The sequence below is a fragment of the Desmodus rotundus genome, chromosome 3, assembly GCF_022682495.2.
Source record: "Desmodus rotundus isolate HL8 chromosome 3, HLdesRot8A.1, whole genome shotgun sequence".
Lineage (NCBI taxonomy): Eukaryota > Metazoa > Chordata > Mammalia > Chiroptera > Phyllostomidae > Desmodus > Desmodus rotundus.
Genome location: NC_071389.1, coordinates 88933124 through 88947660, shown reverse-complemented (window position 1 = coordinate 88947660; position 14537 = coordinate 88933124). Strand labels below are relative to the sequence as shown.

General features: G+C 38.7%; 1 protein-coding gene across 6 annotated transcripts in view; it reads left to right on the top strand.

Annotated features, from left to right (window-relative positions):
• Positions 1–14537, top strand: part of MAK (male germ cell associated kinase) — an 81465-nt gene that overhangs the window by 12556 nt on the left and 54372 nt on the right. For all 6 annotated transcript variants that reach the window (XM_045189107.2, XM_053920405.1, XM_024552394.3 and 3 more), the window contains exons 5-6: positions 3212–3291; positions 6533–6665. In XM_045189107.2, the coding sequence (XP_045045042.2) occupies positions 3212–3291; positions 6533–6665 (213 nt within the window). The remainder of the gene's footprint in view (positions 1–3211; positions 3292–6532; positions 6666–14537) is intronic.

The following is a 14537-nucleotide window of genomic DNA, read 5'->3' as shown; positions in this document are numbered from 1 at the left end:
TTTTATGCCAGTACCATGCTATTTTGATTACTATGGCATTATAGTAAAGTTTCTTATTAGGTAGCGTGATTCCTCTAACTTTCTTCTTCGTTCTCAGGATCACTGTTGCTATGCAGGGCCCTTTGTGGTTCCATATACATTTTTGAAAAATGTGTTCTATTTCTGTGAAATATGTCATTAAAATCTTGGTAGGGATTGTGTTGAATCTATAGATTGCTTTGGGTAGTATGGACATTTTAATGATGTTTATTCTTCCTATCTATGAACATGGTATTTGCTTCCACTTAGTTGTATCTTTTTCGATTTCTTTCTTCAGTGTCATAATTTTCCAAGTACAGGTCTTTTATATCTTTGGTTAGATTTATCCCTAGGTATTTTATTCTTTTTGAAGCAATTGTGAATGGAATTATTTTCTTAATCTCCCTTTCTGTTAGTTCATTATTGGCATATAGAAATGCAACTAATTTTTGAATATTAGTTTTGTATTCTGATACATTGTTGAATTCATTTATAAGTCATACTAGTTTCTTGGTGGAATCTTTAGGATTCTGTCTGTACAGGATCATGTCTTCTGCAAATAAAGACAGCTTTACTTCTTCCTTTCCAATTTGGATGCCCTTTATTTCTTCTTTTTGTCTGATTGCTGTGGCTAGGACTTCCAGTACTATGTAGAATAAGAGAGGTGAAGGTGGAAGGCCCTATCTTGTTCCCGATCTTCTTTCATTTAGGGTCTGTTTCTTTGTTTTGGCTGCTTCTTTGTATTTGTTTCTATGTATTAGGTAGATCTGCAAGACTCTCGTATATGCCTAGGTCAAACCCTGCCTGTTTCTAGCCCTGGGATACCTGTTTGGTGGTATCAGCAAACCATAGCGTGTGTGTGGTTCTCTCTGCTGGGACTGTTGGTGTGCAGAAAGAAGCAGGCTGCATGCCAAGGCTGGCTCTAAGCAGCACCAGGTCCAGGGACAGTCAGCTAAAGTCTCAGAGCTCCCAGAGATCCACCTCTTTCTGAAGGCTTTCTCAGTCAGGCTTAAAGAGCGAAAGTCTTCCAGCTGTACTCCTCAGCAGCAGGTCTTAAGCACCACAGTGTGGGACAGAGCAATTCCCCCAGGCAGGGCTATTGCTTCCCCTCAGGCTGATGCCACTGGAGGGGGCTGCTCTGCCTGAGGAAGATGGCTTCTGCAGTATGGGGAATGACTCAGCATAGGGACCCTGGCAGCTGTTCCTTCAGCTCTCTACTGAGAGCCACCAACCCCAGACTCTCCTCAAGTGTCTCTAGTCCACTCTGTCCTTCCTCTGCTGGAGCCCAGGGTAAGTGGCTGAAAACAAAATTTTATGTGTTGACCCTTTAAAAGGCTCTCTGAGTCTCCAGCCATCTCTCTCTGGCAGACAGAAACCCTGCTGCTTTTCACAGCTGGATGTTATCTGGGCTCCTTTCCAGTTTCTGGTGCTGTAGGCTGGGGAGCTCAGCTTGGGGTTTAGACCCTATACTTCTCAGGAGGAACCCCTCGGCTGCTGAAATGTTCCTCTGGGACTTCAGCTGAGCTGCTGCCCAAGAGAGCCCAGGCAGCCCTCTTGTGCCTCCTTCACACTCCCTACCAGTCACATTGTGGTGATGTGGCTTTTCTTATATGTCTGTGGTTATAAGGCTCCTCTCCAGCTAGTGTTCAGTTGATTATTTAGGGCAATTTTTCTATAATTTAGTTGTAATTCTAGTTTAGTCCTGGGAGGAGGTTAGTGTAGCTTCCACTTACTGCTCTGTCATCTTGGGTCTCTGAAAGTGAGTTTTTCAAATATTTCAATACTATATGATCAGTACTATTTTCAGGCCCTGGCCGGGTAGCTCAGTTGGTTAGAGCATTGTCCCAATATGCCAAGGTTGTGGGTTCAGTCCCCAGTTGGGGTCTCACTTTCTCTCTCTCCCTCCCTTCCTCTCTCTCAAAAAAAAAATCAATCAATAAAAAACTTTTAAAAAATATTATTTTCAAATTTGAGATAAGACCAGTGTTTCTCTATTGTTTGCTTCTAGCTCATTTGGTGGGACATTTTGGAATATTATATAAGCGTATAATGTAGTTAACAATACAATGTTAAATAAAGGACTTTTTCCCATATGTTGAGAACACTGGAATAAACACTACAAATTAATCCAATCAGTCATGCTGAAATAAAGATGTTAGAAAATGTTGAAATTATGAAAATGTTGAAATGATTACTTTCAAAACATAGAATGGCTTCAGAATCAAAGAAGAATTAACTCAGGGTCAAAGAATTAAATTGATCACATTTATTTTTGGTATGCTATTGATTAATATTTGTCAGCCTTAATTTGGCCCTTATTTGGATCTTACTTTGTTAGGCCTTGTGTAAATACCATATAAAGCTGCACTGTTCAATGCAGTATCTCTGAGACATAGGTGGCAGTTTTGAAGTGTGGCTAGTGTGGATTGAGCTATAAATGTAAAATAAATTACATGTCAGATTTTGAAAACTTGGTACAAAAAAGGAGAATGTAAATTCATTAGTAATTTTTTAATTTTAAAAAGACTTTATTTATTTTCAGAGAGAGGGGAAGAGGAGGAAAAAGAGAGAGAAACATCAGTGTGTGATTGCCTCTTGCATGCCCCCTACTGGGGACCTGGCCGGCAAACCCAGGCATGTGCCCTGACTAGGAATTAAACTTGTGACCCTTTAGTTCTCAGTCCAGCATTTAATCCACTGAGCTATACCAGCTAGGGCTCATTAGTAATTTAAAAATACTGACTGCATGTTAAAATAATATTTGGTATATATTGAGTTAGACAAAACATTATTAAACACCTAAGTGGTTCTCATTCATGGCTCTTGTTATATTTTTATTAGACAGTACTGATGCATACTCTAGAACTGAAGCAGTTCTGCCCTTAAAACTCTTAAAGCCTACACACACAGTACAGATTTGCACACTTTGCTCATCTGATAGTTACTCGTTTTCAATTTACTTTGCTCCTCTTGGGTTGGAATAGAATTTAGCTATTTGAGTTTTTACCACCCAGCAAAACAAAAATAATTCTAAGTTTCACTTTTTAAATATACGATAGCACTATGAAACTATAAATCATACCTTTAGCCAGAATCATGAGGCCAGCAGGGGCTCTAAGGGAGGAGGAACCTCATTTGTTTTGGTTGGTTGGTTAGCAGCTGTTACATGAGTATTTTGTTCATTTCTTCACAGGAACAAGTTGTTCCCTGAGTCAGTCATCAGAAATATTATGTATCAAATATTGCAAGGGCTGGCATTTATCCATAAACATGGTAGGTTTCTTTTTCTTTTTATTGTTGTTCAAGTACAGTTGTCTCCATTTTCCCCTACTACTCCCCCATGCCCCACCTATCCCCATCTCCCACCCTCACTCCTACCCGCCTTTGGCTTTGTCTGTGTGTCCTTTATACATGTTGTTTGACGACCCTTCCCCTTTTCTTTCCTCATAATGCCCCCCCTTTAAGTTTCATTTTCCTGCTTCAGATTATTGCCAAGATCATACACAGGAATTGAACATACACATAAATAATGTTACGTTTGGATAACTGCAAGTTTGCAGTATATGACTATACATATGTATATTTTTGTTTAAGAATTTAGAATTTTTATCATTTTATATAAAATACAATTTCTGTAATCTGTAACTGTCTTCCTGCATGGCAGAATTTTTTAACAGTTTGATCATCAGCCTTTAGTCTTAGTCATCATAAACCTATCCTGCAGCCTCATTGCCTCTAATTGTACCATGGAAATGAGAACAATATACATAAGGCCCTTCTTTTGGAAATGATAAGAATGCTTTGATCTACCAAGACTGGTTATTATTATTTAAGTAGTTTAAATCAACCATATTATAATATTTCATAGTTTCCCTTGGTATTTACATTTGGTTGTTTCTATTCTTCAAGTAAAATTAAAGCAAGTGATCTTATTTTTATGAATTTCGTATTTATGTAACCTTTATGTAGTTTTTGCGTATCTATCAAACCAAAATAATTAGTCCTGTAAGTTAGTATGATTATTATGAAAACTTTTAGCAAACATTTGTTTAGAATCACTAGATGTTTAGATATTAAATTAGAAAAGTTTCTATACCATTGCTGCATTCTGAACGTAGACTTTCAAAAAACACCATCATTAGTCTCCATGTTTATCCCATATTTTATATTTCTTTTTCTCCTTTAACTGCTACAGGAAATAGTTTATTTTCTGAAAATACTATGCAGTTCTGGCCCCTGTGGCTCAGTTGGAGCGTTGTACTGTAAACTGGAAGGCCATGGGTTCAATTCCTGGTCAGGGCACCTTCCTGGGTTATGGGTTTGGTTCCTGCTCAGGGGATATGAGAGGTGATTGTTGTTTCTTTTTCACGTCGGTGTTTCTCTCCATGTCTCCCATCCTTCCCTTCTCTGTAAAATCAGTAAGTAGGTCCTTGCGTGAGGATAAAAAAAAATGCTATGCAGAATTCCACAGAAACATTGAGAAAATTCCTGAATCCCCAGTTATTTGTTTTATATAAACTAGTAAGCTCTTTAAAAGCCTAAAACCCATGGTAATATACTACAACCCATAGGTAAATAAAAGTCATTTATTAATTACAGGGATATAAAAAATTACGCTATTTTAATTGTTTGTGGTGGATGCCCCAAATATAGAATAGGGTAAATATATCATGCCATTGAAATTCTGGTCAGCGTGGTACTCTTGATATTTGCGAGTTACTTTATGCTAATGAAGCAAGTATGATATGGAAGATCAAAAGTCTCGAGTTGTTTGATTTTTTTTGGAAAGAGCTTTGTGTTTTATTGATAGTTTTCAGGCTAGTAATAAAGTTGGTTTAGTTTTTTAGTTTTCTTAGATATGTATCAATTATCAGCAACTTCAGAGCACAGGGAATTCAAGGAAATTAGTTTGGGATTTATAAATTTCTGCTGAAAGTAAATAACATGAGTAATCTAGAATTGCATAATTGACTACACAGTGATTTGGGAAACCAGACTTTAACAACAATAGACATTTTCACACAACTTTATTTCTTTGCTGTTGATAAGCATTGCAGATGTAATATTTTGAGAATATATTTTTTAAATAGTGGCTGTCAAAAAAACAAGACCAATATTTTAGTTAAAATAGGACCGAGTCTCCAATATTAGTGAGGATAGGGAAAGTCTCAACTTTACATATATGTAATTGGTTCACTTCCAAGATTTTATGGATTAATGTCACTTTACCATCACGTGTTCCCATTCCTGTCTTCTTATAAAAGTGCAACATAATTCTCTTGGAAGTTAGTGAAATGGTTCCTAACAGCTATTTTCAGTAAGAAGTGGCAGATAAACTGAGTTCAGAACTGTCGTAGATGTCACAACTGTAGACCCACACTGGCTTTGAAGGACTGACGAGAGTTCAGGATTGGACAGTCTTCCTAGCCCAAAGCTGCATGAGAATCCTCTCATGGTGATCACTACAGCCAAGGACCTGGCTTGTTCTTTGTCCTCCACCTTGCAAGGTCATTAGAATACAAACTACCTGTGTACAAGCAGTGTGCTTTAGGTCTCTCATAGAAATTTCCAAGGAGGGCTTTTGTGGTTTTTCTTCTTCCTGGGTTTTCTGTCTCATTTTCATTGGGCTGCCTTTTAGATTCCATAACTAACCATTTATTTTATATAGTGGTTGGTAAACAAGCATTATAGTCATTGGGTTTTTCAGTAAAGCAGCTACCAAGGAAGAACTGAGCTGTTAAATAAAATAATTATAAATGAAGAAATTGGTTAAAATGTGTAGAGATCCCTTTTTGTTTAATAGGTTTTTCAAATAAGTGATTATACTCAAGGAATCTCATGTTAAATGCAGTAGAGCCATAGTAAGACCAGCTGTGTTGACTTAAGCCTGATTATGCAGCCCTTCTCAAGCTTTCATTGAGCTACTTCTCTCTGAGCCTCAACCTCACACAACAGTGATCATAATACCTCTTTAAGGCTGTTTTGCAAATTAATGAGATTGTCATAATGTGGTAGTATCCAGCCCAGTACCTGAATTTACTGGATTAACAAATACAGATACATGTTACTTTATGTATTTTTTGATCCTCACCTGAGGATTTGTTTATTGATTTTAGAGAGAGAAGAAGGGAGGGAGGGAAAGAGAGAAAGAAACATCGATGTGAGAGAGAGACACTGATCGATTGGTTGCCTCCTACACACACCCAGACCCAGGATTGAACGAACAGCGGCCTTTTGGTGTGTGGGACGATGCTCCAACCAATGAGCCTCACCAGCCAGGGTGAAGAAATACATGTTATTTTTAATGACCTTATATGCTGTGTGAGCTTTCTTGCTAAATTATTTTGAAAGGAGTATCTCCACCTCCAATCACTTTTTATACAATAAACATGGTTTCTTTTTTCCCCTTAGTTCACATTCCTAGTTATAACAGAGAGGCTGAGTTCTATTTTGTTTATGTCAAATATGTTTAAACATGATAATTGGTGGTTGTTTTTCCCTTTTATATCCCCAGGTTTTTTTCATAGGGATATGAAACCAGAAAACTTGCTTTGTATGGGTCCAGAACTTGTGAAAATTGCTGATTTTGGTCTTGCAAGGGAATTAAGGTCACAGCCACCATACACGGATTATGTATCAACCCGATGGTGAGTTTTATGCAGCTCTCCAGAGGCATATGCCTATGCTGAAGTTTTCCTCCAATGAATTGTTAAATATCATTCTGGATGTTCCATATGTGGTATTTAAAGCAAAGTGTAGAAGTAACTTTGTATTCTTTGGAGAGAAAGGATCAGTTCAGACTATACTAATTTATGAAAAAAAGGAGAAAAAAAGATTTCATTTATTCATTCATCAAATATTTATTGAACACCTACTATGTGCCAGATATTATCTTAGGCACTGGGAACACAGAAGTGAACTAAACAGAAAAAACACTGCCTCATATACAAATAACTAAATTGTAAATATCCTGAATTATCAAAAAACATATGTGTTCATCAAAAAACATATAATAGTCCCAAACTGCAAACTACCCAAATGTCCATCACCAAGTAGCATGATATATTCACCCAGTGAAATGCTTTACAGCAATGACAGTGAAAGGTCTGTAATTACATGCAGCAATGTGGGTGAGTCTTCCAGATACAGTGTTGAGACCAACAGACCAAACCAAAAAGAATACATACTATATGACCCCATTTACATTAAAAGCAAAAATAGAGAAAACTAATCTATGTTGTTAAAAGTCAAAACAGCAGTTACATGGCAGAGGGGAGAGGTAGCAACTGGAAGAGTTGAGGAGAGGGGACTTCTGGGATGCTGGTAATATGCAGTTTCTTGATCTGGGTGCTGGGCCCATGGGTGTGTTTCGTTTGTGAACAGTCATCAGGCGGTATACTCTTATGATACATACATTTTTCTGTATGTATATATACTCCCATAAAGATAAGAATATTTGTGCATCAGATGGAGAAAAATAAAATATGAAAAGGCACAGGGAGTTGGGGGAGATAAGGGAAGAAAAAAGAATGTTGCTACTGTAAATAGAAGGTCTCTCTGGGAAGAGCCTGGGAGGACGTGCCAGGGCAAGCAGGAGCTTTTCTGGGAGAGAAAATACTGAGGGTAAAGACCTTGACACGGGAGCGCCATTTGTGGACTCTGCAGAGCCCAGAACGAATAAGGAGGCCAGCAGTAGGAAATGAGGTCAGAATGTTTAGGGGTGGCCAGATCTCATAGCTCATCGAAGTACTGTGACGGCTTTTTAATCTGAGCGACTGGGGAACCCTTGGAGGATTTTGACATGATCCTACGTGTTTTAAAATTATCACTCTGGCTGATGTATTGAAAATAGATTTTAGAGGAGCAAGGGCAGAAGCAGGGAGACCAGGTAGGAGGCTGTTGTAATAATTCAAGCGGGAAGTGGTAGTGACTTGGATCTGGTGGCTGTGGAGATGGTGAAAGGTGTAGGATGCTGGGTGTGTTTTTAAAGTAGAGCAAACATGAGTTCCTGGCAAATCACATGTTGGGTTATAATATATAAAGGAGTCAAGACTCCACATTTTTCCCCTCAGCAACTGGAAGGGTGGAGTGAGCACAATTGAGATAGGGAATGCTAGGGAGTTCTTGCTGGAGGGGATGGAGCAGGGGAAGCACAGTTTGATTTTGGGTTGAGGTGAATGTCTATGCAAGGGGAGATGTCAAAGTAGACAGCTGGATCTATGATACAGAGTTCAGGGGAGAGGGCTGGGCTGAAGATGTAAAGTAGAAGATATCAGTATTAAAAATGGTAAGATTAAATGAAGTCACTAAGTGAGCAAGTGTAGTTAGAGAACAGAACACATCTGAGGACTGAGCTAGATAACGTAATCATAGGCCCCCATTTGCCCAGGACGGTCTCAGCCAATGCCTGTAATCATATTGGTTTAATATGATTATAAGCATACATTTCTTGAATACATGATCCACATATTATTGCACTGTGTGCCCACCACCAAAGTCAAATCTTCTGTCACCATATATTTGACCCCCTTTTCCCTTTACAATGCCCACCCCCGCTTCCCTCTGTTGTCTGTGTCTACGAGTTTTTGTTTGTTTTTCTTGTTTATATCCCACATATGAGTGAAAGCATATGTTCTTAACTTTTCCTGTCTGACCTATTTCACTTAGCATGATATTCTTAAGGTCATCCCTGTTGTCACAAATGGTAGTATTTCATCTTTTCCTTATGGTTGAGTAATATTCCATTGTATGTGTGTACCACATCTTCTTTATTCAGTCATCTTCGGAAGGACACTGGTTGTTTTCATGTCTTGGCCAGCGTGAATAATGCTGCAGTATACATAGGTGTGCATATCTCTTTGCAAATAAATGTTTTCAAATTTTTTAGGTAGATACTAGAAGAGGGGTTGCTGGATCATATGGTAGCTCCATTGTTGATTTTTTGAGGAACCTCCATCTTTTTTTTTCCCACAGTGGCTGTACCAGTTTACATTCCCACCAGCAGTGAATGAGGGTTCCTTTTTTTCTCCACAGCCTCTCCAACACCATTATATTTGTCTTGTTGACAATAGCCATTCTAATAGGTTGAAGTGGTATCTCATTGTGGTATTGATTTGCATTTCCCTAATAGCCAGTGAATTTGAGCATCTTTTTATATATCCATTGGCCATTTGTATGTTTTTTGGAGGAAGGGTCTATTCAGGTCCTCTATTCATTTTTTAAAATTTTTATTGTTATTCAATTACAGTTGTATGCCTTTTCTCCCCTTCCCTCCACCCCACCCCAGCTGAACCCACCTCCACCATCCCCCCCGATTTTGTCCATGTGTCCTTTATAATAGTTCCTGCAATCCCCTCTTCCCACTGTCCCCACCCCACTCCCCCCTGGCCACTGCTAGACTGTTCCCAACCTCAATGTCTCTGGTTGTATTTTGTTTGCTTTTTTCTTCTATTGATTATGTTCCAGTTAAGAGTGAGATCAGATGCTCAGCATCACTCGCCATCAGAGAGATGCAAATTAAAACCACAATGAGGTACCATCTCATACCAGTCAGAGTGGCCAACATAAACAAATCCACAAACAAATGTTGGAGAGGATGCGGAGAAAAGGGAACCCTAGTGCACTGTTGGTGGGAATGCAGACTGGTGAGGCCACTGTGGAAAACAGTATGGAATTTCCTCAGAAAACTGAAAATGGAACTGCCCTTTGACCCAGCAATTCTGCTTCTGGGATTATACCCTAAGAACCCTGAAACACCAATCCAAAAGAACCTATGCACCCAATGTTCATAGCAGCACAATTTACAATAGCCAAGTACTGGAAGCAACCTAAGTGCCCATCAGCAAATGAGTGGATCCAAAAACTATGGTATATTTACACAATGGAATTCTATGTAGCAGAGAGAAAGAAGGAGCTTATACCCTTTGCAACAGCATGGATGGAACTGGAGAGCATTATGCTAAGTGAAATAAGCCAGGCGGTGAGGGACAAATACCATATGATCTCTATTCATTTTTTAATTGGATCGTTTGTTCGTTTGATGTTGAGCTGTGTGAGTTCTCTCTCTATTTTGGGTATTAATCCCTTGACAGGGCTGTTGTCTGCAAATATCTCCTCCCATTCGTTTGATTGCATGTTTGTTTTGTTGTTTTCTTTTGCTGTGCAGAAGCTTCTTAGTTTGATATAGTCCCACTCACTTATTTTTGCTTTTACTTCCCTTGCTTTGGGGTCAAATTCTTTATATAACAAACCCTAAAGACTCCACCAAAAAAACCTATTAGAAACAATAAATACAGTAAAGTTGCAGGATACAAAATCAATGTACAAAATCCACTGCATTCCTAGGTACTAACAATGAAATTTCAGAAAAAGAAATGAAAAACACAATTCCTTTTGCAGTTGCAACCAAAAGAATAAAATATCTAGGAATAAACAATAAAGGATATGAAGGACCTATAAACTACAATGCATTATTAAAAGAAATTTTAAAATAATACAGTTAAATGGAAAGATATTCTGTTTGTAGATTGAATAGAATCAACATAAAATGACCATATTACCCAAAGCAATATACAGATTTAATACAATCCCCATCAAAATCCCAGTGATGTTTTTTAAAGAAATAGAACAAAAGGGGGGAACATTGTTACGAACATGTAAAAAGGACACATAGACAAAAGAAAAAAAAAGAACAAAAGTTCATAAGATTTGTATGGAACTACAAAAGACCCCGAGTAGCCAAAGCAATCCTGAGAAAAAAGAACGAAGCCAGAGGTATCACACCCCCTGACTTCGATAGTTGTGATAATCAAAACAGCATGGTATTGGCAGAAAAACATACACACACAGACCAATGGAACAGAATTGAGAGCCCAGAAATAAACCCATATGTATATGGGCAAATAATTCAACAAAGGAGCCAAAAACATAAAATAGAGAAAAGAAAGCCTTTAATAAATAGTGATAGAAAAAATGGAAAAGCTACATGCAAAAGAATGAAATGAGACTGTTGTTTGTGCTGATATATAAAAGTTAACTCAAAATGGATCTAAGACCTAAAAATAAGATCTGAAACAATAAATTACATACAAGAAAACAGGTACTAAACTTATGGACCTTCGTCCCAAGAGCCAGTGCCTATTATCAGCAGTTTCATTTAAATGAGCTGGGACAGGTTTGAGAGACCTCCACTGAATGCTTCCTGCTTCCTCTGTGGTCTTACCTGGTAATGTAAGAGACCTGTGAAAGTGAATGATGAACCAGGGACGCACCTTAACATGACTAATTTGGAGATTTCCTGTCTATTTAAACATTTCCTGAAGCCGTGCAACCAAATGTGCTTAGATACAAGTGTTCCTCAGCCAACTGGTTCACCTAGGGTGCTAACAGGAGTAGTGTTGATACTGTTTGCCCTGCCAGGCACATGGCATACAAGCCTCTTGTGCCATGGTCTTTGCCATAACCTTTTAGATGGCAGTGGGTGGGATCGTGGGAAACATAGGAAGTTATAGGTTAGGTGTACAAGAAATATATGTGGGAAATAAACACACAGCAGGGTACTTGTAGGGCATAGAGAAAGTGGCCTAAATATTTATTTTAAAGTGATTATTACATAGTATAAATATATAACTATTTTACTGTTTGGTGCTATGGGTTGAATTATATCTCAAAAAAAGATAGGTTGAATTCCTAGCCCTTGATACCTGCACCTGTGACTTGATTTGGAAACACCATATTTTGCCATGTATAATGCATACCCACGTTTTTGGCCCAAACTTTCAGGAAAAAAAATCATTCGTTTTAATTTCTTGATTCAATTATTTATTTATTTATATTTCGATATTTGTTTTTTGTATTATAAAGGAATTTTAGCATTTATTTTTTTAAATATATTTTATTGATTATGCTATTACAGTTGTCCCATTTTTTCCCCTTTATTCCCCTCTGACCTGTACTCCTCTCCCACCCACACTCCCCTAACCCCTTAGTTTATGTCCATGGGTTGTACATAAAAGTTCTTTGGCTTCTCTATTTCCTATACTATTCTTAACCTCCCCCTGTCTATTTTATACCTACCATTTATGCTTCCTATTCCCTGTACCTTTTCCCTCATTCTTCCCCTTCCCTGGTCCCCTCCTCTCTGATAACCCTCCATGTGATCTCCATTTCTGTGATTCTGTTCCTATTCCAGTTGTTTGCTGTTTGTTATTTGCTTTTTTAGGTTTGGTTGTTGATAGTTGTGAGTTTCTTGTCATTTTACTGTTTGTATTTTTGATCTTATTTTTCTTATAAGTCCCTTTAACATTTCATATAATAAGGGCTTAGTGGTGATGAACTCCTTTAACTTGACCTTATCTGGGAAGCACTTTATCTGCCCTTCCATTCTAAATGATAGCTTTGCTGGATAGAGTAATCTTGGATGTAGGTCCTTGCCTTTCATGACTTAGAATACTTCTTTCCAGGCCCTTCTTTCCTGCAAGGTTTCTTTTGGGAAATCAGCTGAGAGTCTTAGGGGCACTCGTTTGTAGGTAACTTTCTCCTTTTTTCTTGCTGCTTTTAAGATTCTCTCCTTATCTTTTATCTTGGGTAGTGTAATTGTGATATGCTTTGGGTGTGCTTCCTTGGGTCCAATTTCTTTGGGACTCTCTGAGCTTCCTGGACTTCCTGGAAGTCTATTTCCTTTGCCAGATTGGGGAAGTTCTCCTTCATTAGGTTTTCAAATAAGTTTTCAATTTCTTGTTCTTCCTCTTCTCCTTCTGGCACCCATATGATTTGGATGTTGGAATGTTTAAAATTGTCCTAGCAGTTCCTAAGCCTCTCCTCATTTTTTTTGAACTCTTGGTTCTTCATTCTGTTCTGGTTGAATGTTTATTTCTTCCTTCTGGTCTAAAGCATTGATTTGAGTCCCAGTTTCCTTCCCTTCACAGTTGGTTCTCTCTATATTTTTCTTTATTTCACTTTGCATAGCCTTCACTTTTTCCTCTTTTGCAACCATATGCAACCATTTCTGTAAGCATCCTGATTAACAATGTTTTGAACTCTGCATCTGATAGATTGGCTATCTCCTCATCACTTAGTTCTTTTTCTGGAGTTTTGATCTGTTCTTTCACCAGGCCTATATTTTTTTTATGTCATCGCACCTGTTACATTGTAAGGGGCAGAGCCATAGGTATTTGCCAGGGTGGGGCAACCCACTTCCCTGTGTTCTGGCACTGTATTGGGGGGAGGGTTCTGAGAGGATACAATGCCACTTGCTCAGCTCTTGGCTGGCTTTCAGTCACTTCCTCTGCTACCCACAAGCAGATTGGGCCCTTCTGGTTCTGATTCCTGGGTGGGTGGGTTTGTGTACATTCTAGGACTCTGTGCCTCTCTCCAGCAAACTGTCCTGTGAGGCTAGGAGTTTCTCCCACTGCTGCAACTCCCACAGGTTTTTACAGCCACAGGTTTTGGGACTTTCTTTCCCCATGCCAGAATCCTGGGTTGCGTGATCTGTCTCGCTCCCCAGTTGTTCCTCCTGGTTTATCTGCATGCAAATGTGGGACTACCTGGTCTGCCACCTGCTGCCTCATCTATCCATTCCTCCAGCTGCTGCCTTCCCGCACGTCCTTCTGACCCCGCAGCCCATCTCCACCTCTCCTAGCGGTGTGGATGAATGTTTCTTCTTTAACTCCTTGGTTGTTGGACTTTGATACAGTTTGGTTTTCTGGCAGTTCTGGTTGTTTTTTGTTTGTAAATTTGTTGTTGTCCTTTTGGTTGTGCGAGGTGGCAAAGTGTATCTACCTCTGTCTCCACCTTGGCCAGAAGTCCAGAATTTTAGCATTTATTTTTGAACATATGGCACAAGAAATTTTAGGTAATCCCAAAACACAAGAACAGATATCAGGTACTTCAGGTACAGCTCATGTATAATGCATATCCTTACTTTTCCCTTAAAAATGTGGGCAAAGAAGTGTACCATTATACACGGCAAAATACTGTAATTAAGTTAAGATGAAGTCTTTACGGTGGGCCCTAATCCAATGTGACTAGTGTTCTTATGAGAAAAGAGAAGAGAAGAGACAGAGACGCACACAGTGGGAAGACAGGAAGACATATAGGAAGAATGGCATGTGAGCATGGAGGCAGAGATTGGAATGATGCAGCTGCAAACTAAGGAACACCAAGGATTGCTAGCAGCACCAGAAGCTAAGAGAAAGGCACAGGACAGATTCTCTCTCAGAGCCTTCGGAGGGAGCAGGGACCTACTGTCATGTCTCTTTAGCTTCCAGAACTGTGAGAGTTTATGTTTCAGTTAGTTTAAACCAGTGATTTTCAACTGGTGCCCCAATAATTTTTAAAACATACAGTACCTGACTTTATTCAGTGACACTGACCTCTTTTCCCTTAGATTTTCAAATAAAAATATTATAATAGCCAAGACAACAATAGTTGTCTCATGTAAATGAATCAAAATTATACCTATTTTTTTGTCAGAGCAACAAAAAATATTTTTTTTTGGTGTGCTGCAGAGTTTTAGTAAT